The sequence below is a fragment of the Oryzias latipes genome, chromosome 22 (genome assembly GCF_053564925.1).
Source record: "Oryzias latipes strain Hd-rR chromosome 22, Olatipes_Hd-rR_3.1".
Taxonomy (NCBI): Eukaryota; Metazoa; Chordata; class Actinopteri; order Beloniformes; family Adrianichthyidae; genus Oryzias; species Oryzias latipes.
Window position 1 is genome coordinate 5,012,930 of NC_136258.1, and position 24,918 is coordinate 5,037,847.

Here is a 24,918-nt window from a genome sequence, read left to right on the forward strand (position 1 = left end):
CTTTAAGGACTCAGTTCATTCCCCCCCTCCACCACCATGCAAATAACCCCTTCCATCAAGGCTTCTGAGAAGAGCTTGGAGCCTGAATTTCACATTATACTTCATTTAATGTTCTTGTACCTCAGTGGAATTTGAAATTTTTATTGAAAATAAAGGATTTTGTGTTTCTGAAAGCTGTATCGCTGCAGGTGCTGCATCCAACGCAGAGCTGGAGCGTGTGGACATGACAACTAGTTGAGCGTTTTGGACTTCTGCAGGATACTTCCAATCCAATAACAGTTTTATAATGCAGGCCAGCCATGACTGAAGCATGCAGAGTTTACACAGTAAACACTACAGTGCATTTGACAGAAGAGCGACAGCAGAGAGTAAAACATTGACAACACAACATTTGTTTACAAAGTTTAACAATGACACGTTTGAATTTCATTGGGTCAGAGGCTGCTGGGAGATCGTCATGGGAACCTGAGTGCTGATAGTGATCCGCTGCCTGGTTTGACACCGGATCATTCCAATGATGGCTCTTCTAAATCTGTGGGGGAAAAAACTTTTTATAGGTCTTAAAGCAAATCCCTCCCACCTACTGACATGTGCTCATGATGGCCTTACTCACTTTTTGTTGGCAATGACATAAATGCATGGATTGTAAAAGGTGGAGGACTTGGCAAAGAGGGGGGCGATGATTGCCATGGGGGCAGGTATGGTCTTAGGGTCACCAAAGGATGCCCAAAGACACACCATGGAGTACGGAGACCAGGCAACCAGGAACATGACGATCATTACGATGGACATCTGTCAGCAATAGAAACACACACCCAAAATGTCAGCTTTATGAAACATCTATGAAACATCTTTGGTGATGATGATCTGGACCAGGTCTGACCACATCCACAAACATGCAGGAGACACAGAGCTGGAAAAACAGCATGGTAGTAGATTTTATATCTAAAGTGTTTTGACATTGACATGTGGGGCCTCAGTATTTTTGACCAGGAACAGGTGCCCTCACCTTGGTGACGTCCATCTGGTCAGACCAGTCAATGTTGATGCTGTCCAAACAGTTGCTGGCCTTGTATCTCTTGACAGTGGCGGACACGTTGTAGTAACAGTAGAACATGACGGTCAGAGGAACCACAAAGTTCACAGCTATCACTGCCATTGTGTACGAGACAAAGGAGCTGCAAACACAGTGTAATTAAGGCGTATTTCAGACAGGATTAGGTCTCCAAAACAATGAATCTGAGCAGAGGCAGCTGGGATTAAAAACCACTTTTCAAATAGAAACCATTGTAATCAGTCAGTGCCATTCTTCTGGCTGTGGTACAAAGTGTCCCATACACATAGCACACGCACAACACAAGAGGATGAGATGCACAACAACTATAGGAGGTGTTATTTCAAATGTTCAAGTGTGTAGCTATATAAAAAGTAAAAGAAGACATCATCATTTTGCACAAACAAAATGGAGGAGCCTCAGACACCTCCCAGAGCAACAGCTCATCCCGGTTCCCGTTACGTCAGAGCCGTGGCTGAGCCACTTTAATCTGCTCAGGATCTCATGGGGATAAGAAAGACACAAAAGCACTTGTTGTATTTTGATCCCAAAAAAACAAAACTAACTTTTTTAACTGTAAAATAATATTTTGATTTAATCTTTCTGATTAAAGATTTGATAAGAAAAAAGGTAATGACTACTCAACCATTAGAGAATAATGAGGAAATAATCAAGTCACATATTCCATGTAGATAGAAATACTGGGTGTTTCTTTTTTTTTATTTTCCTGTGCATGATTTCTTGTTGGTTTAGTGCAGGGGTCGGGAACCTTTTTGGCCAAGAGAGCCATAAACGCCACATATTTTGAAATGTAATTTCGAAAGAGCCATACAATAATGTAGTGTCCCTTTCCCACACTGAGGCACGGAGACTTAACCTCTTTTAAGGTTCTTTATTCCGATTACTGCAGACCGCAACAAACGCCGAACAATTAATTCAGCAACTCCTGAATCTCTCCCGCCGAGACGAGACGAGAGCGCGTCTCCCAACTTTATATTCCCCTGCTCCCGCTGCAGCCCTCCCCTTTCCCTTATTCGGCCCATAGCTGAACCCCATTGGTCCAAACTACCTAACAACAGGCTGAGCGACAGAACTGAGAGCCAATCAGCTCTCTGCTTGATGCGGTCAATGAACTCCAGAACTTTTAACGCGGCCCAACAGCCATCCAACTCAGTCCGCGACAATATGTTTAAAACTAAAATACAAGTGAATGTGTGCATTTGATGTAATTTCAACCTTTTTAAAGTACAATAAGTCTGTGGATTCTTTTTAATACCATTGTTATGCTGTTTCTAATAAATGATGAGTATTTCTCGTGGTAGTTTTGCTGATGGTCTAGTCTGGTTTACGTGGTGAGTTTCTGCTTCATGCAGGCGTTGAGACTTTAAACGTGATCTTAGGTTGGTATGAATGTTTTGTAGATGTGAGACAGACTGCTCACATGCAGACGGGGAGCCAAACACACACTCACACGCTGCAGTGAGTGACAGGCAGTGGGTTTTACGTTTTTACAATCCCTGCGCGATTCACCTGCTGCCTGTCCCAACAACACCTCAGCCCCACCCTCTGCTTTCTCCCTCACACATCCCGTCCCCGCAACTGCGCGCTCTTTCTCAGAGACGGGAGCGCGCAGTTTTAGGCACGGCAATTCACAGGTTTCCGGGTGGTACAAACTCTGTGAATTAATAGACAATTTTAAACTTATACTAGTGCTGGCGCAGATTTGTCTCTCTAAGCACCGCTACTACTGCGCGCCTCTGCCATCGCATCGCGCACGAGAAGGACTGGTCTAATGAAGAAAAAAAATTTGAATTAAAGATTTGTCTGCGAGCCACATGTGACCATCAAAAGAGCCATATATGGCTCGCGAGCCTTAGGTTCCCGACCCCTGGTTTAGTGCATGCCATGATTTCAGAAAATAGGTCACACTATGTAAAACAAAAGAGAGACACAATAAAATGAGCAGGTTAAACAGGGGTTTTTGTCATTGTTGTGATTTCTAAAGTTGCACCAGCACACATATACCTTGTTCCAATAATGATTAAATATCTAGTTGTAGCATTTCTCAATACCAAATATGATAAAAGTCTCACGCATCATTCTGTCTCCAGTTGATGGTGCATGTAGCCCCAGTGGGATCCGGAGCGTAACCTGCCCAGCCCACTATGGGCATGGAGGACCAGAACACAGCATTCAGCCACGCAGCCAAAATGAGAAGGTTGTATGATTGCATGGTCATTTTCTGCCCTGGAGAGAAGATGACATGGACAAAAAAGGTCAGAGGAAGCGCTGATAAATTGCTGCCCAAACAATGCGATGCGCAAAATTGTGGTGGAAACTACAGCAGAAGTCGTCAACAGGAACTATTCCTTTCTGAAGAAGATATATTGTCTCTCTTTGCTAGAAAGGTTTTGTTGTCCCATTTGTTGGTGTACTTAGTTTTAGCGTCCTTGGTTTTAATCCTTTTGGTTTGTCTCTGGTTTAAAAAGGCCACTTGTGATCCCAATGCCCCAGTCCCCCCTCCTGGAGAAAATCCTGCTTCCTTTTAACCCTTGTGCTATTCTAGGCACTTTTACATTGGGAGTTGGGTCATCTAGACCCACTAGACAGTAAACCTTTTTCTTCAATGATTTGTGATCTTCACTGGTGTCCATGGATTACATGAAATCTTTCCACCTTTATCCACCTTTGTCATGGTAGGGAAAACATGTCAATGTAAGGATGGGGTCATCTAAGATACCACAAGGGTTAAACATACTTAAAAAATCTGTTCAAGACATTCACAACACAAATTAATGTTTTATATATATAAAAAACTAAAAAACGCCCCTCTCACCCTCCGCGAGTGGTTTCTCCTCCAAGCTCAGGTCCTCTACCAGAGGCCTGGGAGCTTGAGGGTCCTGCGCAGTATCTTAGCTGTTCCTAGCACTGCGCTTTTCTGGACTGAGATGTCTGAGGTCTTTCCAGGTATCTGTTGTAGCCACTCCTCCAGCTTGGGGGTTACTGCCCGGAGTGCTCCTATTACCACAGGCACCACTGTCACCTTCACTTTCCATGCTTTCTCCAGTTCTTATCTGAGTCCCTGGTATTTCTCCAGTTTCTCATGTTCCTTCTTCCTGATGTTCCCATCGCTTGGCACTGCCACATCCACCACAACGGCTTTCCTCTGTTCTTTGTCCACCACTACAATGTCTGGTTGGTTCTCCATTACCATCCTATCAGTCTGGATCTGGAAGTCCCACAGGATCTTTGCCCTCTCATTCTCTACCACCTTCGGAGGTGTTTCCCATTTTGACCTTGGGGTTTCCAGTCCATATTCTGCACACATGTTCCTGTATATTATTCCAGCCACTTGATTGTGGCGCTCCATGTATGCTTTCCCTGCCAGCATCTTACATCCTGCAATTATGTGCTGGATTGTTTCAGGCACCTCTTTGCACAGCCTACACCTTGGGTCTTGTCTGGTGTTGTAGATCTACACCTTGGGTCTTGTCTGGTGTGGTAGATCTACACCTTGGGTCTTGTCTGGTGTGGTAGATCTGAGCCTCTATCGCTCTGGTGCTCAGGGCTTGTTCCTGAGCTGCCAGGATGAGTGTTTCAGTGCTGTCCTCTAGACCAGCCCTTTCTAGCCATTGGTAGGACTTCTTGATATCAGCCACTTCAGTTATGGTCCGGTGGTACATCCCATGCAGGGGTTTGTCCTCCCATGAGGATCTGTCCTCCAGCACTGTATCCTCTGCTCTCCATTGCCTGAAACATTCACTGAGCACACTGTCAGTTGGGGCATTGAGCTTGATGTATTCATGCATCTTGGATGTTTCATCCTGGATAGTGGCTTCTACGCTCACTAGTCCTCAGCCTCTTAACTTGCGGCTAGCATACGGTCTCAGGGTGCTGGATTTGGGGTGGAACCCTCCATGCATGGTGAGGAGCTTTCGTGTTTTAACATCCGTGGTCTGTATCTCTTCCTTTGGCCATCTTATTATTCCTGCAGGGTATCTGATAACTGGCAGTGCGTAGCTGTTTATTGCCCGGGTCTCATTTTTGCCATTGAGCTGGCTTCTCAGGACTTGCCTTACTCGTTGGAGGTATTTAGCTGTTGCAGCTTTCCTTGTTGCCTGCTCCAGGTTGCCATTTGCCTGCGGAATTCCAAGGTACTTGTAACTGTCTTCGATGTCTGCTATTGTTCCTTCTGGGAGTGAGACCCCTCCTGTGTGGACTACCTTGCCTCTCTTTGTCTTTTTGTCACCATCCGGTTGCAAACCAAACATGGCTGCTGCCACGCTCAACCATTCAGTACACAGTCCAGGTTTAGAAGTTAACAGCAATATGCTACTGAAAGCGAATAAAAAAATCGCTAACCTGTTAGAAGACATCGGCCGACTCTCCGAGGTATTGCGAGAAAAGGATTCCTTGTTGCAGAACTACATGGATCTAGCGGGTAGTCAATCCCAGCGGCTAGCCACGCTAAACCAAACCCTCCAGGACACACTGCCTTGGAATCCTGAGAAACTGGCGTCCTGCTCAACTCCAAATGCGGCGTCAACATGGTCGGAGGTGGTTGTACGTGGCTATCAAAAAGGTCCAAGCCGTTCCCTCTCAACTCAGGCTCCTGGATTGAAACTTGTCAATCGTTTTGCTGCGCTGGCGGATGACATCCAGACTGGGGAATCCCCACAGCGTCCTCCCCTGAATCCGAAGTGGTCAGCTGTGACGCATGAAGCCGAGCCCTCAGGTGTTACGCATGAGGCCAAGCCCTCGGCAGCTCCACAAAAACTGGATCCGTATTCCTCGGCATCTGTGATCCCCCGCTGGCCAGGAGCTGAGAGGCAAATCAAGATGGATACAGAAAACAACATCTCCAGAATGTCTCCCGTAACTTCTCAATGCAGCTCCACCTCTGCCTCACGGCGGAGGATCCTGAAAAACGCCGTACTACGTCGTTGCCCTGGGGGGCTCCCATCTCTGGAGTCACAGAGGAGCGGCTCCCTAACGCAAAAGGAAGAGATGAAGGAAGCATCACCTGTCCAGCCAAGTGATGTGGACTCGGCAAACTCTGAGCCCCACATTCATCCACCTCGCCCCCTATTTGCGTCCACTACCCTGATAGTGGGTGACAGCATCATAAGACATGTCCGATTTTTCAACGCTGTCACTCGCTGTTTTCCTGGATCTACAGTTCGGGGTATTTTGGAAAAACTTCCGGGCATACTAGACTCACTTCCAACAACTGTTTTCCGTCTGATAGTGCATGTGGGCTGTAATGACATCTCCCACCGGGAATCTGAAGAAACCAAAGCGGATTTCATGGACCTGTTTAATTTTTTAAAACAATGTGGAAAGTCAGTTTTCATCAGCGGTCCTCTGCCAGGATTATCCCCGAGCACAGAACGCTTCAGTCGTCTTCTAGGTATGAACACCTGGCTACAAACTGCATGCATGACACAAAAGTGCAGTTTTATTGACAATTTTAATCTTTTCTGGAACCGCACTTCTTTTTATTGTCTGGATGGAACTCATCCAAACAGGATGGGTAGTTCGATTTTATCAGCAAAGATCAGATATGCCGTTCAGACATTACCAAGTGACTGACTGTTTTCACAACAAAGCGCTCCTCCAGCGTCTTCTTCTGCTACTAAGGAGCCGCGCGGTTATCTCACCAGCTCCCCCTGCTGCTCAATTACCTCACAGAATCCCAACTGTTGTGCAACTAATTCCCAAAGGAAATACCCTTTGTCAGCATTCAATTGTTCATCACAACCTCAACCCATATATAATATAACTGTTTTATATAATAATAGGATTCATCCACTCAATTCCTCTTACAACCAGCTAAAGAACCATTATCCTCTTAAAAATAGGAGGTCTAGAAATCCTCATAACTTGGTCACTATTAATCTTTCATCAAACCCTGTATCATATCCTACACGCTTTGGACTTCTGAATATTAGATCCCTGGTTAACAAATCATTTACTTGCCAGGACCTCATTACTAGCAACAAAATAGATTTTCTAATGCTAACAGAATCCTGGCTCAGGGATGGTGATTGTGTCCCCCTGATAGAATCCTCCCCGCCCAATTTCTCCTTCTTTACCAAACCCAGACCCTCAGGGAGGGGTGGGGGACTTGCCATTTTATACAACAATAGTTTTAACTGCATTTCAGCCACTTTTGGTGATTTTAAATCTTTTCAGTCTTTATATTTTTATATAAGTGGTTTGAGTAAAGTCTTATGTATTCTTATTTATAGGCCCCCCAAATCAACATCTGGTTTTATTGAGGAGTTTGGTGAACTTCTCTCCCTGGTTATGCCAACACGTGATAAAGTTATTATTGCTGGAGATTTCAACATCCATGTGTGCTGCTCAGATAATCAACTAGCAAGGGAATTTTTAAACATCATTGATTCTTTTAACCTTGATCGAGCTATCACTGGATCAACCCATATTAAAGGTCATACTCTAGATATTATTCTAACATGTGGGATCTCAGTCCCCAATGTGACGTGTTTGGATTTTGTCATGTCTGACCATAAGTGCATTTTGTTTTCTCCAGAACTAAATGCTAATCCCCCTGAGTCTAAGCCTAATTTCATTTACTCACGTGTTTTCAGCTCATCTACTGCAGCAAATTTTGGAAATGTTTTCTCTGCCCCTTTGGTTTTAAATTCTGATGCAAACAGTATTTTATCAAATTTTAACTCAGCAACTACACGCATCCTGGACCAAATTGCCCCTTTCAAGTTGAGAAAAGTCCAAAATAAAAATCTGCCTTGGATAACTGATAGTATTCGCAACTCAAAAAGAAACTGTCGCAGAGCCGAGCGCAAATGGTTTCTAAATCAACTGTGGACTTGGAAACATTGAAAAATCACATGAATAATTTTAACCGTCAAATGAAAAAGGCAAGATCAGACTACTTCTCACAATTAATTGATGCTAATAGAAATAATCCCAGGGTACTTTTTAAGTTCATAAATCAGCTAAGTGAAGCCCCACATACTACCAATTTACCGACTTCCCCAGTAATCTGTGAGCAATTTGAAAATCATTTTATAAACAAAATTTCTAACATTAGGTCTCAGACATCTATTACCAGATCTTTGTCACCTCCTATTCTGCCAACTCCCCCTGCAAGACCCACAGTGGTCTTAGAAGACTTTCAGTCAATCTCCCCCAACACTCTTTCTGAGATTGTTCATAAATTGAAACCATCCCATTGCTCTCTGGACATTATGCCAGTTAGATTTTTTAAAGAAATATCCCACATACTGTTCTTAATGAACACCTCTCTTTCAACCGGCACAGTCCCAGATGATTTTAAGGCTGCTATGATTCAGCCACTATTGAAAAAACCCTCCCTGGACCCAAGTTGCTTGGAGCACTACAGACCAATCTCAAAACTGCCTTTCTTGGCTAAGATCCTGGAAAAGTTAGTGGCTGAGCAGGTAATTTCCTTTTTAAATAAAAATAAATTATTTGAGACCCTTCAATCTGGTTTCAAGGCCAACCACAGCACAGAGACTGTGTTGCTGAGAGTGATGAATGACCTTTTAATGGCTGCAGACTCAGGAAAAATATCCATTTTAGTTCTTTTAGATCTCAGTGCAGCATTTGATACAGTTGACCACTCCATTTTATTACAACGTCTAAAATCTTGGGTAGGTTTTTCTGGCACAGTTTTTAACTGGTTTTATTCTTATTTATCGGACAGGTTTTTTTAATGTGTTCATCGGCAATTCCTGCTCATCTAAGGTGAAAATGACATGTGGTGTCCCCCAGGGATCGGTACTGGGACCTCTGTTATTTTCAATTTACATGTTACCACTGGGGGAGATAATTCGCCGACATAACATTAATTTTCATTTTTATGCCGATGATACTCAACTCTACTTATCATTTAAACCTGGTGACCTTGGTCTTATAAAGAATCTCAATAGCTGCATTGCTGATATTAAAACCTGGATGGCCCAAAAATTTTTGCAATTGAATATGGACAAAACGGATGTAATGATTTTTGGTTCAGTTGAGGCCCGAAATGGCGTGGCTCAGAATTTGGAGTCTCTATCTAACAATGTTTCTTCAAGCTGCAGAAATCTGGGGGTGATATTTGACACCGATTTGAATTTGGAGACGCATGTTAAATCAGTAGTCAAATCTTGTTTCTGGCAACTACATAGATTATACAGGATAACCCCCCTCCTATCAAAAAAATGTCTAGAGATGGTGATTCACGCTTTTATTTTTTCCCGTTTGGACTATTGTAACGCACTCTACACATGCCTTTCACAGCAGAGTGTGTATCAACTCCAGTTAGTCCAAAATGCTGCCGCCAGACTTTTAACCGGAACCAGAATGAGAGACCACATCACTCCAGTTTTAGCGTCCCTGCACTGGCTCCCAGTCCATTTTAGAATAGATTTTAAGATTTTAATGATTGTTTTTAAAGCAGTCGGTGGACTGGCCCCTAAATATATAACCGATCTCCTCATTCCATATGTACCTGGTCGCAATCTTAGATCTTCGGCGAAAGGCCTTTTAACAATCCCACAATCTAGATTGAAGACCAGGGGTGATAGGCCTTTGCTGTAAGAGCACCAACACTCTGGAACAGTCTCTCTGAAGAGATCAGGCTCGCTGGGTCCCTACCAGTATTTAAATCTTTTTTAAAAACCTACCTCTATAGGCGTGCTTTTAATGATTTTACTGGTTCTTAAATTTTAAACATATGATTTTATTGATTTTATTGTTTCTGTTGATTTCGTTGATTTCATTGATTTTTATTTTATTGATTTTATTGATTTCATGGATTTTATTGATTTTACTGATGTATCAATTTTATTGATTCTAACCACTATCACCGTTTCATGTATGTGCTGGGTTTTATTTCTCCATACTGGAAACTGTTTTTAATATTGATTTTCTCCCATATTCTTGTACAGCACTTTGTAATCTCGATTTTGAAAAGTGCTATATAAATAAAGTTTATTATTATTATTATTATTATTATTATTATTATTATTATTATTATTATTATTATTATTGTTTCTCGAGCCCGAATGACATCCCAATGTCAGTACTGTAGATCCTGGTGGTGTGAATCAGGGAGTCAATGTCACGCTCGCTCTTAGCATATAGCTTGATGTCATCCATGTAGAGGAGGTGACTGATGTTGGCCCCATTTCTGAGTCGGTATCCATAGCCAGTCTTGTTGATTATTGGGCTGAGGGGGTTCAGACCTATGCAGAACAGCAGTGGGGACAGAGCATCACCTTGGTATATCCCATATTTGATGGACACTTGTGCAAGTGGCTTCCCATTGGCTTCAAGGATGGTTTTCCACAGCTTCATTGAGTTTCCTATGAAGGCTCTTAGAGTCCTGTTGATGTTGTACAGCTCCAAGCATTCAGTGATCCATGTGTGTGGCATTGAGTCATAGGCCTTCTTGTAATCAATCCAGGCTGTGCACAGGTTGGTGTGTCGTGACTTGCAGTCTTGAGCGACTGTTCTGTCGACCAGGAGTTGGTGTTTGGCTCCTCTGGAGTCTCTACCAATGCCCTTCTGTGTGTTACTCATGAATTGATCCATGTGCTTATTTATCTTGGTTGCAATGATGCCTGACATGAGCTTCCATGTTGTGTAGAGACAGGTTATTGGCCGGTAGTTGGATGGGACTGCACCCTTTGAGGGATCCTTCTGGATCAGGATCGTTCGCCCTTCCGTTAGCCATTCGGGGTTAGTCCCATCTCTTAGCAGCTGATTCATTTGTGCTGCCAGGCGCTCGTGGAGTGCGGTAAGCTTCTTTAGCCAGTAGGCATGTATCATGTCAGGGCCCGGTGCTGTCCAGTTCTTCATACCTGAGACTCTTTCTTGGATGTCAGCCACTGTGATGGTTACTGGATTCTGTTCAGGGAGGTTGCTATGTTCTTTTCAGACCAGCCACTGGGCATTGCTGTTATGTGCTGTCTCTTTCTCCCATATACTTTTCCAGTACTGTTCAGTTTCTAGCCTTGGTGGGTCTGCTCGGCTGTTTTGACCCTGCCACTGAGCATACACTTTTGCAGGTTGAGTTGCGAAGAGCCTGTTTATTCGTCTGGCTTCATTGTCTCTCGTGTACCTCTTTAGGCGGCTGCTCAAGGCTAGGAGCCTTTGTTTGGCAGTTTCCAGTGATTCAGGTATGGGCATCTGGCTGTATCTCTTAGGTACTTGCTTACTTATTGTACCTCTTTGAGCCTCTTTCGGCTTACTCAAATCCTTCCGAGTTGCCTTGATTTTGGCCTCTAACCGTTGCTTCCATGGTGGGTACTGTTTTTTTCTTCCATGGTTGCTCTTATAGCCAAGCATCTCAAGGATCACTGCTGCTGAAGTGTAAACCAGTTCATTGGTTTCTGTGATGGTTGTGGTAGGAATTGCCCTCAATGCTTCATTCACAGTTTCCAGTAGACTTTCAGGTACGTCACTTAACCGTTGTAGTTGGTGTCGGGGTTGCCTAGTGTTCATTGTAGACATGATCTTGTCTTTCAGGTCAATATATATATATATATATATATATATATATATATATATTAGCTGTGTAGCTCGGTTGGTAAGGTGCAGGACTGTCATGCAGGAAACCCCGGTTTGATTCCCAGAGCGGAATGAACAATTAATGGTAATGGAAAAAAGGCAATGGAAATGGGGCAATCACCATGGAAATGCGGCAATTACCATAACAATAACGGGCAATTAACATCACCCAGTGAGGGTCCTTGGGCAAGACCCTTTACGCTAATGCCTACCTCACAACATGAGAGACAACGAACCACTTGTCATGCCGGCTCAGCCATCGCCCGGCCAAACAAGGTCTACGTCAGGTGCTAGGGGACCAGAGCACCCTGATGGAAAGTGGGCTACTGGAACAAGACGGAAATGGACTAGATGTGAGAACAAGGTTCTGTTAGAATGCTACTACTCAAGTAATCCCACCCAGAGAATGTGGAATGAATGGATGCTTCGAAACCCACAATCAGGGCTAACTGCCAAACAACTGGTAGCCCAGTGCTCTAACATCCACAAACGGCAACTCCTATCACAACTTGAGATTGAAGTGATACAATACAATGCCACGGGAGAGCCAGAACAACAGGTCAGAGAGGAGGCTATACCACACTCCCACCCTGAGATTGGGTACACAGCCCCAACAACCACAATTACCCTGAGCGAGGCAGCAACTGACCTGAAAGACAAGATCATGTCTACAATGATCACTAGGCAACCCCGACACCAGCTACAACGGTTAAGTGATGTACTGCCTGAAAGTCTACTGGAAACTGTGAATGAAGCATTGAGGGCAATTCCTACCACAACCATCACAGAAACCAATGAACTGGTTTACACTTCAGCAGCAGTGATCCTTGAGATGCTTGGCTATAAGAGCAACCATGGAAGAAAAAAACAGTACCCACCATGGAAGCAACGGTTAGAGGCCAAAATCAAGGCAACTCGGAAGGATGTGAGTAAGCCGAAAGAGGCTCAAAGAGGTACAATGAGTAAGCAAGTACCTAAGAGATACAGCCAGATGCCCATACCTGAATCACTGGAAACTGCCAAACAAAGGCTCCTAGCCTTGAGCAGCCGCCTAAAGAGGTACACGAGAGACAATGAAGCCAGACGAATAAACAGGCTCTTCGCAACTCAACCTGCAAAAGTGTATGCTCAGTGGCAGGGTCAAAACAGCCGAGCAGACCCACCAAGGCTAGAAACTGAACAGTACTGGAAAAGTATATGGGAGAAAGAGACAGCACATAACAGCAATGCCCAGTGGCTGGTCTGAAAAGAACATAGCAACCTCCCTGAACAGAATCCAGTAACCATCACAGTGGCTGACATCCAAGAAAGAGTCTCAGGTATGAAGAACTGGACAGCACCGGGCCCTGACATGATACATGCCTACTGGCTAAAGAAGCTTACCGCACTCCACGAGCGCCTGGCAGCACAAATGAATCAGCTGCTAAGAGATGGGACTAACCCCGAATGGCTAACGGAAGGGCGAACGATCCTGATCCAGAAGGATCCCTCAAAGGGTGCAGTCCCATCCAACTACCGGCCAATAACCTGTCTCTACACAACATGGAAGCTCATGTCAGGCATCATTGCAACCAAGATAAATAAGCACATGGATCAATTCATGAGTAACACACAGAAGGGCATTGGTAGAGACTCCAGAGGAGCCAAACACCAACTCCTGGTCGACAGAACAGTCGCTCAAGACTGCAAGTCACGACACACCAACCTGTGCACAGCCTGGATTGATTACAAGAAGGCCTATGACTCAATGCCACACACATGGATCACTGAATGCTTGGAGCTGTACAACATCAACAGGACTCTAAGAGCCTTCATAGGAAACTCAATGAAGCTGTGGAAAACCATCCTTGAAGCCAATGGGAAGCCACTTGCACAAGTGTCCATCAAATATGGGATATACCAAGGTGATGCTCTGTCCCCACTGCTGTTGTGCATAGGTCTGAACCCCCTCATTAAAGTGCTGTACAAGAATATGGGAGAAAATCAATATTAAAAACAGTTTCCAGTATGGAGAAATAAAACCCAGCACATACATGAAACGGTGATAGTGGTTAGAATCAATAAAATTGATACATCAGTAAAATCAATAAAATCCATGAAATCAATAAAATCAATAAAATAAAAATCAATGAAATCAACGAAATCAACAGAAACAATAAAATCAATAAAATCATATGTTTAAAATTTAAGAACCAGTAAAATCATTAAAAGCACGCCTATAGAGGTAGGTTTTTAAAAGAGATTTAAATACTGGTAGGGACCCAGCGAGCCTGATCTCTTCAGAGAGACTGTTCCAGAGTGTTGGTGCTCTTACAGCAAAGGCCCTATCACCCCTGGTCTTCAATCTAGATTGTGGGATTGTTGATCCACACCACCAGGATCTACAGTACTGACATTGGGATGTCATTCGGGCTCGAGAAATGCAGCCGGATGGTGACAAAGAGAGGCAAGGTAGTCCACACAGGGGGGGTCTCACTCCCAGAAGGAACAATAGCATACATCGAGGACAGTTACAAGTATCTTGGAATTCCACAGGCAAATGGCAACCTGGAGCAGGCAACAAGGAAAGCTGCAACAGCTAAATACTTCCAACGAGTAAGGCAAGTCCTGAGAAGCCAGCTCAATGGCAAAAATAAGACCCGGGCAATTAACAGCTACGCACTGCCAGTTATCAGATACCCTGCAGGAATAATAAGATGGCCAAAGGAAGAGATACAGACCACGGATGTTAAAACACGAAAGCTCCTCACCATGCATGGAGGGTTCCATCCCAAATCCAGCACCCTGAGACTGTATGCTAGCCACAAGGAAGGAGGCCGAGGACTAGTGAGCGTAGAAGCCACTATCCAGGATGAAACATCCAAGATCCATGAGTACATCAAGCTCAAGGCCCCAACTGACAGTGTGCTCAGTGAATGTCTCAGGCAATGGAGAGCAGAGGATACAGTGCTGGAGGACAGATCCTCATGGGAGGACAAACCCCTGCATGGGATGTACCACCGGACCATAACTGAAGTGGCTGATATCAAGAAGTCCTACCATTGGCTAGAAAGGGCTGGCCTACAGGACAGCACCGAAGCGCTCATCCTGGCAGCCCAGGAACAAGCCCTGAGCACCAGAGCAATAGAGGCTCAGATCTACCACACCAGACAAGACCCAAGGTGTAGGCTGTGCAAAGAGGCCCCTGAAACAATCCAGCACATAACTGCAGGGTGTAAGATGCTGGCAGGGAAAGCATACATGGAGCGCCACAATAAAGTGGCTGGAATAATATACAGGAACATGTGTGCAGAATATGAACTGGAAACCCCAAGGTCAAAATGGGAAACACCTCCGAAGGTGGTAGAGAATGAGAGGGCAAAGATCCTGTGGGACTTCCAGATCCAGACTGATAGGATGGTAATGGCGAACCAACCAGACATTGTAGTGGTGGATAAAGAACAGAGGAAAGCCGTTGTGGTGGATGTGGCAGTGCCAAGCGATGGGAACATCAGGAAGAAGGAACATGAGAAACTGGAGAAATACCAGGGACTCAGATAAGAACTGGAGAAAGCCTGGAAAGTGAAGGTGACAGTGGTGCCTGTGGTAATTGGAGCACTTGGGGCAGTAACCCCCAAGCTGGAGGAGTGGCTACAACAGATACCTGGAAAGACTTCAGACATCTCAGTCCAGAAAAGCGCAGTGCTAGGAACAGCTAAGATACCGCGCAGGACCCTCAAGCTCCCAGGCCTCTGGTAGAGGACCCGAGCTTGGAGGAGAAACCACCCGCGGAGGGTGAGAGGGGCGTATATATATATATATATATATATATATATATATATATATATATATATATATATATATATATATATATATATATATATATATATATATATATATATATATATATATATATATATATATATATATATATATATATATATATATATATATATATATATACACACACACATAAAATATACATAAAATATACAAAACACTCATAATTTCATAATTAGATACATTTTATTATGGTTAAGTTTTGGCTTAAATACACAAAAATATGGCAAAGTTAAGTTGTTGTAAATGCATTTTGAGGACGGGGGGTTTCCAAGCCAAAGATTTATTACCCTAACAATATTTCTAATACAGATATCCGGGCTCAATCAATTTCCCTGAATGCCTTTTAATAAAACAGGGCTCCCAGCAGGAACAGAACAAATTCGCCTGGTCAGTTGTCTCCACGGCTCCCAGGGCCATTAGCTGTCACGTAACCATCTGCACAGAGAGAAACCAGAACACAACCTACAAAGACTCTTCCCCCCATACCATGAGTGCCTGGCACCCACCTCAACAACCTATCATCCCTCTGCTCCTCTAAACTGCACTGGAGCCTCTCAAATGTATGCATGCATGCATGATATGCTGAATATGATTCTGAACCAGTTCTATGAGTTATCTTCTTCAAGTCCTATGTGTTATATATTCTTCAATTGGTATGAATTTTTTAACCAGTTACTTTTTGATTTAAACAATAGAGTTTCTTTGTTTTTGTTTGTTTTTTTATTTTTGATTTTCAATTATTAATTTTATTTTGCTAACTGAAATAAACTAAAGTAGGGTTGAAATTGTTTCAAATGTTATTTTCCTTGAATGTATAAATATATATATATATATAGTGTGTATGTAAAGTATAACCCCCATATTCGCAGGGGTCAGGGACCAGAGACACCCGTGAATCCACAGAATCCGCAAATACGGAGAACCCCCCCCACAGCCGGAAAAAGTCAGTCGCCGATCCTCACTCATCCAAAACCCGTCTGAAACATTTCTGATGCTTTGTAAAACATTCACTAAAGAACATTGGAATATTTGTGTTGGAATAATGTATATAAGTTATCTCATATTTGCTTTTTTATGCATCACCTAGCTATATATAAGTGATATAATCATGTTTGAAGAAGTGTCTGGGTCCGACTCTCTTTCACACGAAGGTGGAGGTGACACCCCTGGGAGAAAACGATTATCTTTGCGTCTTTTCAGCATTCTCCTGGGAACCTGTGTTAGCTGTGTCTAGAGTGAATTGAAGGCCGCTCTGTGTTAGTTTATCCGTATGAAAAGGCTTTGCAGGTCCGAAGATGATGTGAGAATACTGCAAAAGATAGACATGTCGTAATTAATGTTTTCTAATCGTGCTGCAGCTGTGCCTTCTTGTTCCCCCTCCTTGGAGCTATGTGCATATGTAAATTAGGGAATCCCATGAATTTAATAAAAAGGGGAGGCGACAGGAAAATGCAGCAGAGCGGAGAGAGATTGTAACTGGGCATTATTCTCTGTTCGTTTTCCTCATCAAAGGTACCTCTGTCTGTTTGTCTTTCTCCTTCCCTTTTGAATAGTTCAGATGTTGCAGGTTGTTTTAACCCAACATTAATTTGGTCCTTCGAGCCGGATAAACTAGAAACATTTGCTCAACATAAAGTTTTTTTTTTGCACCATAGTGTCCTTTATACACATTAGGAGGGCTTCTCTGTCATTCATCAGTTAAATGGAGAGGTCCTGCAGCACCATTTGAGTGTTGCTTTTTTCAGAAGAGGCCAGTTTCATCCAGATGATAATTATTCTTCGTGATTATCTTGCTCAGCGTTTCAGGATATTTTCCAGCTGCTTCTGAGTCAGCTGATGCCATTTCTCCGAGCAGGAGCACAAACTTCGGTAAGATTGCTGGAACCAGCTGCTGCTCGCTGGGAAATATTTTTTAGTAGCCGTCAAGGAAGCCGACGGGCCGGTGTGGTCTTCATCTCCACTTCTCTCTTTTAGAAATTCACGCAGGACCCCCCCGGACGCAAAATCTCATACAAGCGTCTTGAGTTGTCTGAGTTTTTGAGATGACCCAGAGGAGTCGCACAACTGAAAAAAAATCAGTGAATACAGGAAACCGCGAATTTTTAAAGAGGGAAATACAGTGCCTAGCAAAAGTCTTCAGCCCCCTTGAACTTTTTCACCTTTTGTCACATTTCAGGCTTCAAACATAAAGATATAAAACTGTAATTTGTTGTGACGAATTACCCGGTAGGGGTGGTATAAGTTATGTTATGTTAAAACATTTAGGTAGGACATGTATAATAGGGTCTGGTGTGAAGGTAAATTGCCGAGTAATTGGAAAGAGGCTGTGGTTATTCCTATATTAAAACCTGGGAAAGATCCGAGCAGGCAAGAAAATTACAGGCCCATAGCACTCACATCACATGTTGGAAAAGTGATGGAAAGAATGATAAATGAGAGATTGCAGTATTACCTGGAAAGTAAAAATTTGCTGTCCCCATATCAGAACGGTTTTAGGAAAGGTCGAGGGACAATGGATCCTGTAATCTGTCTAGAAGCAGACATTAGGAAAGCCCAAGTAAATAAAGAATATTTGGTGGCAGTATTTTCTGATATTGAAAAGGCTTATGATATGGTCTGGAAAGAGGGTTTATTGATAAAATTAGGTACGTTAGGACTTAATGGAAGAATCTATAATTGGATTAAGGGGTTTTTGTTTGATAGATATGTTCAAGTTAGGATAGGAAAGTCCTTTTCTAATAGGTACGAAGTGGATAATGGAACCCCACAAGGTAGTGTGATTAGCCCTGTGCTGTTTTCAATTATGATTAATGATATTTTTAATTCAATTGGATGTGAATTTGGGAGAGCATTATTTGCAGATGATGGAGCATTGTGGAAGAGGGGAAGAAATATTCGTTATGTGGAGAGAAAGATACAAGACGCGATTACGGAAGTGGAAAACTGGTCTTATGACTGGGGATTCAAATTTTCAGTGACTAAAACAAAATGCATGGTTTTTACTAGGAAACGTGGAAGTGTTTTGAACTTAAGGTTATATGAAGAAGCAATTGAGCAAGTACATAGTTTTAGGTATCTGGGTGTTATATTGGATACAAAATTGAAATGGAGAGAGAACATTGATAGTATAGTAGGGAGATGTAAGAAAGTCATAAATATAATGAGATGCTTGAAAGGTACTGGGTGGGGAGCTAGTGCACAGGCTTTAAAACAAATATATATTACAATGATTAGGTCAGTCATAGATTATGGAATTATTGTTTACAATACAGCGTGAAAACGTTGTTACATAAAATAGAAGTCATCCAAAATCAGGCTTTGAGAATATGCACTGGGGCTATGAGGTCAACTCCTGCTGTGTCATTACAAGTTGAAATGGGGGAACTACCATTGAAACTATGAATTAAACAGCTGCTGCTTAACTATTGGGTGAAAATACAGGGTTGTGTAGATGTAGAGAACATGGTTAGGAGAGCTACTGATCCTTGTTGGGAAAGTGATAATGGGACAAACGAAAGTGCTGCTTGGAAATTAGCTAGGTTAGCGAGAAAAGCAAATATTCATGGTAAAACCCTAGTTAAGACGTTTTTGTACCCGACCACTCCTTTCTGGATTTTTCCAACTGCACAAGTGGATTTGTATCTCCATAGAACAATGGAGGATAGAAAAGGGAAGGGAAACTGGGATGAGATAACAGCAGACAGATTAGACACAGTCCATGCTTCATTTATTCCCATATATACAGATGGATCTAAAGACCCAGAAACAATGAGAACTGGTTTTTCTTTCTGTATCCCTACATTGGACACATCTGTTGAAGTTAAGATGTCAAAGGATCTTTCAGTTTTTGCAGTTGAAATGTAGGCAATATCATATAGTTTACACTGGTTAGAATAGAACAGAATTGGAGATGGTATAATTTGTTCAGATTCGTTATCAGCTTTGATGTCTCTGAAGTCTTACTATTCTGAGAGCAGATATATAATATGAAATTTATGAGAGTTTGTTCAGGTTGGCAAACTTGAAAATAAACATTAGATTTATGTGTGTACCAGCACATAGGGGAGTGGACGGAAATGAAATGGCTGACTTCCTGGCAAAAAGGGCATTGAAACGGGGTATAGAGATAGAAATTCCATTAGGTAGGACAGAATTTAGGGCGATAATTAGGAGGCGAATTTTGGAAGAATGGCAGACACAATGGGAAAGGGAGAGGAAAGGTCGACATTTATTTAGTATTCAGGACAAAGTAGGGAGAGGTATGAATGTCAGAGTAAACACCAGAGATAGCTGCATAATATCACGGTTGAGGATGGGACACACTGGTTTAAATAATACATTGCATCTGATAGGGAAACATATCATACGAATGATAGAGGGTGAACAAATGACTTTAAAGATTTTGTTTTTTTGTTCTGTTAGTTAAATTTGGTTAGGTAATCCTCACTCTGACCCACACTCCAACAGGTGGCGGTAATGCACCTTTACGTTAGTGCCTCCCGCCAATAAAATCACAAGAAGAAGAAGAAGTTGTGACGAATTAACAAAAGGTGGGACACAATCATGAAGTGGAATAAAATATATTGGATATTTCAAACTGTTTTAACAAATAAAAAACTGAAAAATTGGGCGTGCAAAATTATTCAGCCCTTAACTTTCAGTGCAGCAAACTCTCTCCAGATGTTCAGTGAGGATCTCTGAATGATCCAATGTTGACCTAAATGACTAACGAGGATAAATAGAATCCACCTGGATGTAATCAAGTCTCTGTATAACTGCACCTGCTTTGTGATCGTCTCAGAGGTCCATTGTGGGGCGGCCGTGGTGCAGCGGTAGGGCGGTCGACTCATGATCGTAAGATTGCAGGTTCGAATCCCGCCTTGCGAGACCCATGTGTCGAAGTGTCCTTGGGCAAGACACTGAACCCCACCTTGCCTCTGGTGGGAGGCTGGCGCCAGTGTTCGGCAGCGGAGCCGCCATCAGTGTGTGAATGTGTGTGTGAATGTGTGTGCGCATGGGTGAATGGGACTGTGAAGGTAGAAAGGTAGAAAGCGCTATATAAGTAAACGCCATTTACCATTTACCATTTAAAGCGCAGAGAGCATCATGAAGAACAAAGAACACAGCAGGCAGGTCTGAGATACTGTTGTGGAGAATTTTAAAGCCGGATTTGGACACAAAAAGATTTCCCAAGCTATAAACACGCCAAGGAGCACTGTACAAGTGATAATATTGAAATAGAAGGAGCATCAGACCACTGAAAATCTACAAAAGCCCGGCCGTCCGTCTAAACTTTCAGCTCAAACTAGGAGAAGACAGTTTAGAGATGCTGCCAAGAGACCCACAATCACTCTGGATGAACTGCAGAGATCTACAGCTGAGGTGAGTCTGTCCATAGGACAACAATCAGTCATATACCGCACAAATCTGGCCTTTAGGGAAGAGTGGCAAGAAGAAAGCCATTTCTTAAAGATATCCATAAAAAGTTTCATTTAAAGTTACCCACAAGCCACCTGGGAGACGCACCAAAAATGTGGAAAAAGGAGCAATGATCAGATGAAACCAAAATCAAACTTTTTGACAACAATACAAAATATTATGTTTGGTGTAAAAGGAACACAGCTCATCGCCCTGAACACACCATCCCCATTGCCATGGTGGTGGCAGTATCATGGTTTGGGCCTGCTTTTCTTCAGCAGGGACAAAGAGGATGGTTAGAATTGATGGGAAGATGGATGAAGCCAAATACAGGACCATATCCAGCTTTAAACATATCCAGGTGTTAGAATGGCCAAGTCAAAGTCTGGAAAATAATCCAATTGTTGAACTGTTTTGCAAGGAGGAATGGGCAAAGATTTCAGTCTCTCGATAGGCAAAACTAAGAGAGACATACCCCAAGAGACTTACAGCTGTATTCTCAGCAAAAGGTGGCGCTACAAAGTATTAACTGAGGGGGCTGAATAATTTTGCACACCCATTATTTCAGTTTTTTATTTGTTAAAAAAGTTTGAAATATCCAATAAATTTCGCTTTACCTCACGATTGTGTCCCACTTTTTGATTCTTCACAAAAAATTAGTTTTATATCATTATGTTTGAAGCCTGAAATGTGGCAAAAGGTTGAAAAGTTTAAGGGGGCTGAATACTTTGCGCTAAGCACTGTGTGCAGGGGAACATTTTTTTGAATTAGTATTTTAGAAATGTTCACGCAGAATAATTCAAACTATGAATATGGTGTCTTTCTATTTTAAGCAGTGTTTTTTTTTTAAATACCACTTTTGGCTAAAAAGTGCCTGGAAGTTTAATTTCGACCTCAAAACTTTAAAAACTTAACTAATTCTTCTTTAAAAAAATGACGGAACCTGCTTTTTACAATCGTTTATACATCTGCTGCTTTACTGTTGTGTCAGACACCAGTGGATAAGCTGCTGTAGTTTCCACTCATGTCTGAATGACGCCCAGGTGATCTGTGATGGTACCTAAGTCCGGCCTGCAGATGGTGAGGTAGCGATCAATGGCAACCACAGTCAGCAAGCCGATGCTGGCCATGCCAAAAAAGATGTTGAGAGCTGCATAGATCTGGAAAACAGAAAAAGTGTTTGTTTTTCTTCATTAGACATAGGAACACAATGAACATTCTATAAATTCAAATATTCTTAAAGATAAAAACAGCGAGACTGCCTCAGAGCAGGGAGCCCTGAAAAACAAACGTCATGATAGAGACCATCCAGGATTCACCATTTCAGCTATATAAATAAAATTGAATTGAATTGAATATACCTGCTTGTCTGGAATGCACGTTCATAAAACTAAGCAGTCCCTAGGATTTGGTGGGTTAATAAAATGAAAAATCCATATGACACGCCATGTGTTTTTGTTTCTACTTTACCCGTACATGTTTAAGTGTTGGCTACAACTTCCTGCTCACAGTATACTAGAGGTAAGATCGGGCCTAAAAAATCCAGCCCAACCTGACACAGGCCCGCCGGCATTAAAGCCGAACCCGGCCCGAGCCCGACCAATTAACTTGATATGCAGGCCCGAGCCCGAAGCAAACCCGAAATTTCAATTTATCCCATAGTATTTTTGGCAGAAAAAAACCCAGATTTCTTAAAGTTAAAATAATCTACATATTTTTATGATCATGATAAATGCATTTGCACAACGAAATAATGCTGGAATACAGAATAAGAGGCCAGACAAAGAGAGGGAAAGAGAGATCTTGATGCACACTCGTTTAATTACGCAGAAAAATACTGCAGCCACGGTGGTGCATGTTTGCTTTTTCAGTTCCCCTATCTTAAGTTTATCCTTGACTTCTTGCTGCTCCATATCGGGGATACCTAAACAAAATAGATGCAGACTTGCGGAGGGAAGATTACATTCATGACATGTGCGCAGAGCTGCTGGTGGCCGACGCCCCCCTCTTTCTGCCAGTTGCTGGACCACAGTGTCTGTCAATCAACGGTGGGCTGGTGACTGGTGGGATAGAGGGGGCGGGGTCTACCTGTGTGTGTGTGTGTGTGTGTGTTCGGTGAACGTTCTCCCTCTGAGTAAGAAGAAGCTGGCTGTGCCTTTCGGTTCGTGCGGTAACCGTTCTGACGTACAGGATTAATAAAGAGCTGTTTGACAACCGCCCGCCTAAGGAGCTTCTTTGCAGCCATTACAATCTTCTGTCTTTTTCGGCTTTTCCCATCCGGGGTCGCCAGAGCGAACAAGTCGCATGGTAAACTTGGCAATGTTTTACGCCAGATGCCCTTCCTGATGCAACCTTCTCTGACCGGCACAGAAGCAGAGAAGGGAACGGGGAGCAGCCCGGATTCGAACCCTGGTTTCACGGACGGAAGGCGCCGCAAACCAGCACGAGCTAAACCGGCTCCCTTTGCAGCCATTACAATATATTTATTAAAAAAGTCAGCGAGAGAGAAGCCCGGCCCGACCCGACCCGACCCAGGTCGGGTTCTGACTCGGGCTCGGGCTTAAAATCTTACCTCTACGGTATATCCGTATTTTAAAAAAGTGTGCATCAACATTTTTACTCTATAGGTTCACTGAATCATCTATAACCATGAAATTTCGTGTGGCCTACCTGTGAATTCTGTACAGGACTCCCTTTTTCACCTGTAGATATCCCGTATCCATCCATAATTCTGACTAAGGCTTTAGCTTGTCCAGTTTAGAAATATGGGACTAAATTAAGTGTATAGAATAGTTCCTAAGGTGATGGGTTATAGGAGCTAAATGGGGAGGGGGTTGCTGTTGGAATAATGTATATAAGTTATCTCATATTTGCTTATTTTATGCATCACCTAGCTATATATAGGTGATCTTATCATGTTTGCAGAAGTGTCTGTGTCCAACTCTGTTTCACAGGAAGGTGGAGGTGACTCCCAAAACGATTATCTTTGCGTCTTTTCAGCATTCTCCTGAGAACCTGTGTTAGCTGTGTCTAGAATGAATCGAAGGACGCTCTGTGTTAGTTTATCCGTATGAAAAGGCTTTGCAGGTCCGAAGATGATGTGAGAATACTGTGGAAGGATGGACATTTAGCAATTAAGGTTTCTGATAGCCCTGCAGCTGTGTTTGACTCACTGCCCGCCGCTGTTCCTGGTGGCCCAGACACTGTCTGCTGTTTTTTGTTTGTAGCCAACAAACAGCAGCCTCTTTTGCAGCCCTAGAGAGGGATTTGATATCCTGCTTTTAAGCTTGGCCTTTGATTCACAGACTGATTATTCAATCAAGCTGCATGTTGACCTGCACACAAACCAGCTAACCTCAACTGGGTAGACCCCAACTATCCACCCTCTTTGTTCTGTATCTGCTGCCAGTTCAGAGGTTCAGGCTCGTCCACTCATAGGCTTTACCGATGGCACACTTCCAGGGAATGGTCAATTCTATTATAAACACAGTATAGTATTGTGTGTGCTGTAGAGTATAACATAATGTAATAGGCTGCAGAGGTCGACCTCTGATCAGAGAACTGCAGGTTTGTCCAATGTCCTTTATGTCCAATGTTATTATTCATCTGTTCCCTGCACTCTATCGCTGTCACCTACATATTTCTGTTCAACTCATGTTTGTCGGACGATTTTTTGACTTTGGTCAGTGGCCATTGATATGGACGGCCGCCGTCTAGAGACATTTACACATCTTGCAATCCGAGCTGCTTCCGGCTGGCGATCAGGCTGCCACTGCTGTGTGGTCACCTGATACTGTAATGGCATTATACCCGCCTGACTGACGGCCGCATGACTACCACTGTCCACATTCATGACAAAAGTCAGGCGGTGGCATGAAATCTTGAAGATTCTGCCAATGCCTCCTCATCAGTTGTAGTTGTACTTGTGACTGTGGCATAAGTAACATGCTGTGCAAATAATATAAAAACACCAGACAAACCAAATTGCAAACAACATTGTACTCTAAAACAGTGTTTTTCAACCAGTGTGCCGCGGCACACTAGTGTGCCGTGGGAGA

General features: G+C 43.0%; 1 protein-coding gene across 1 annotated transcript in view; it reads right to left on the reverse strand.

The window, feature by feature from the left end:
• Positions 1 to 390: 390 nt before the first annotated feature.
• Positions 391 to 24,918, reverse strand: part of rrh (retinal pigment epithelium-derived rhodopsin homolog) — a 31,858-nt gene continuing 7,330 nt past the window's right edge. Inside the window, exons 3-7 of the mRNA XM_023951987.2 lie at positions 21,921 to 22,020; positions 3,148 to 3,301; positions 1,010 to 1,178; positions 614 to 792; positions 391 to 532 (exon numbers count right to left, since the gene is read on the reverse strand). Of these exons, the coding sequence (XP_023807755.1) occupies positions 427 to 532; positions 614 to 792; positions 1,010 to 1,178; positions 3,148 to 3,301; positions 21,921 to 22,020 (708 nt within the window). The 3' untranslated portion in view covers positions 391 to 426. The remainder of the gene's footprint in view (positions 533 to 613; positions 793 to 1,009; positions 1,179 to 3,147; positions 3,302 to 21,920; positions 22,021 to 24,918) is intronic.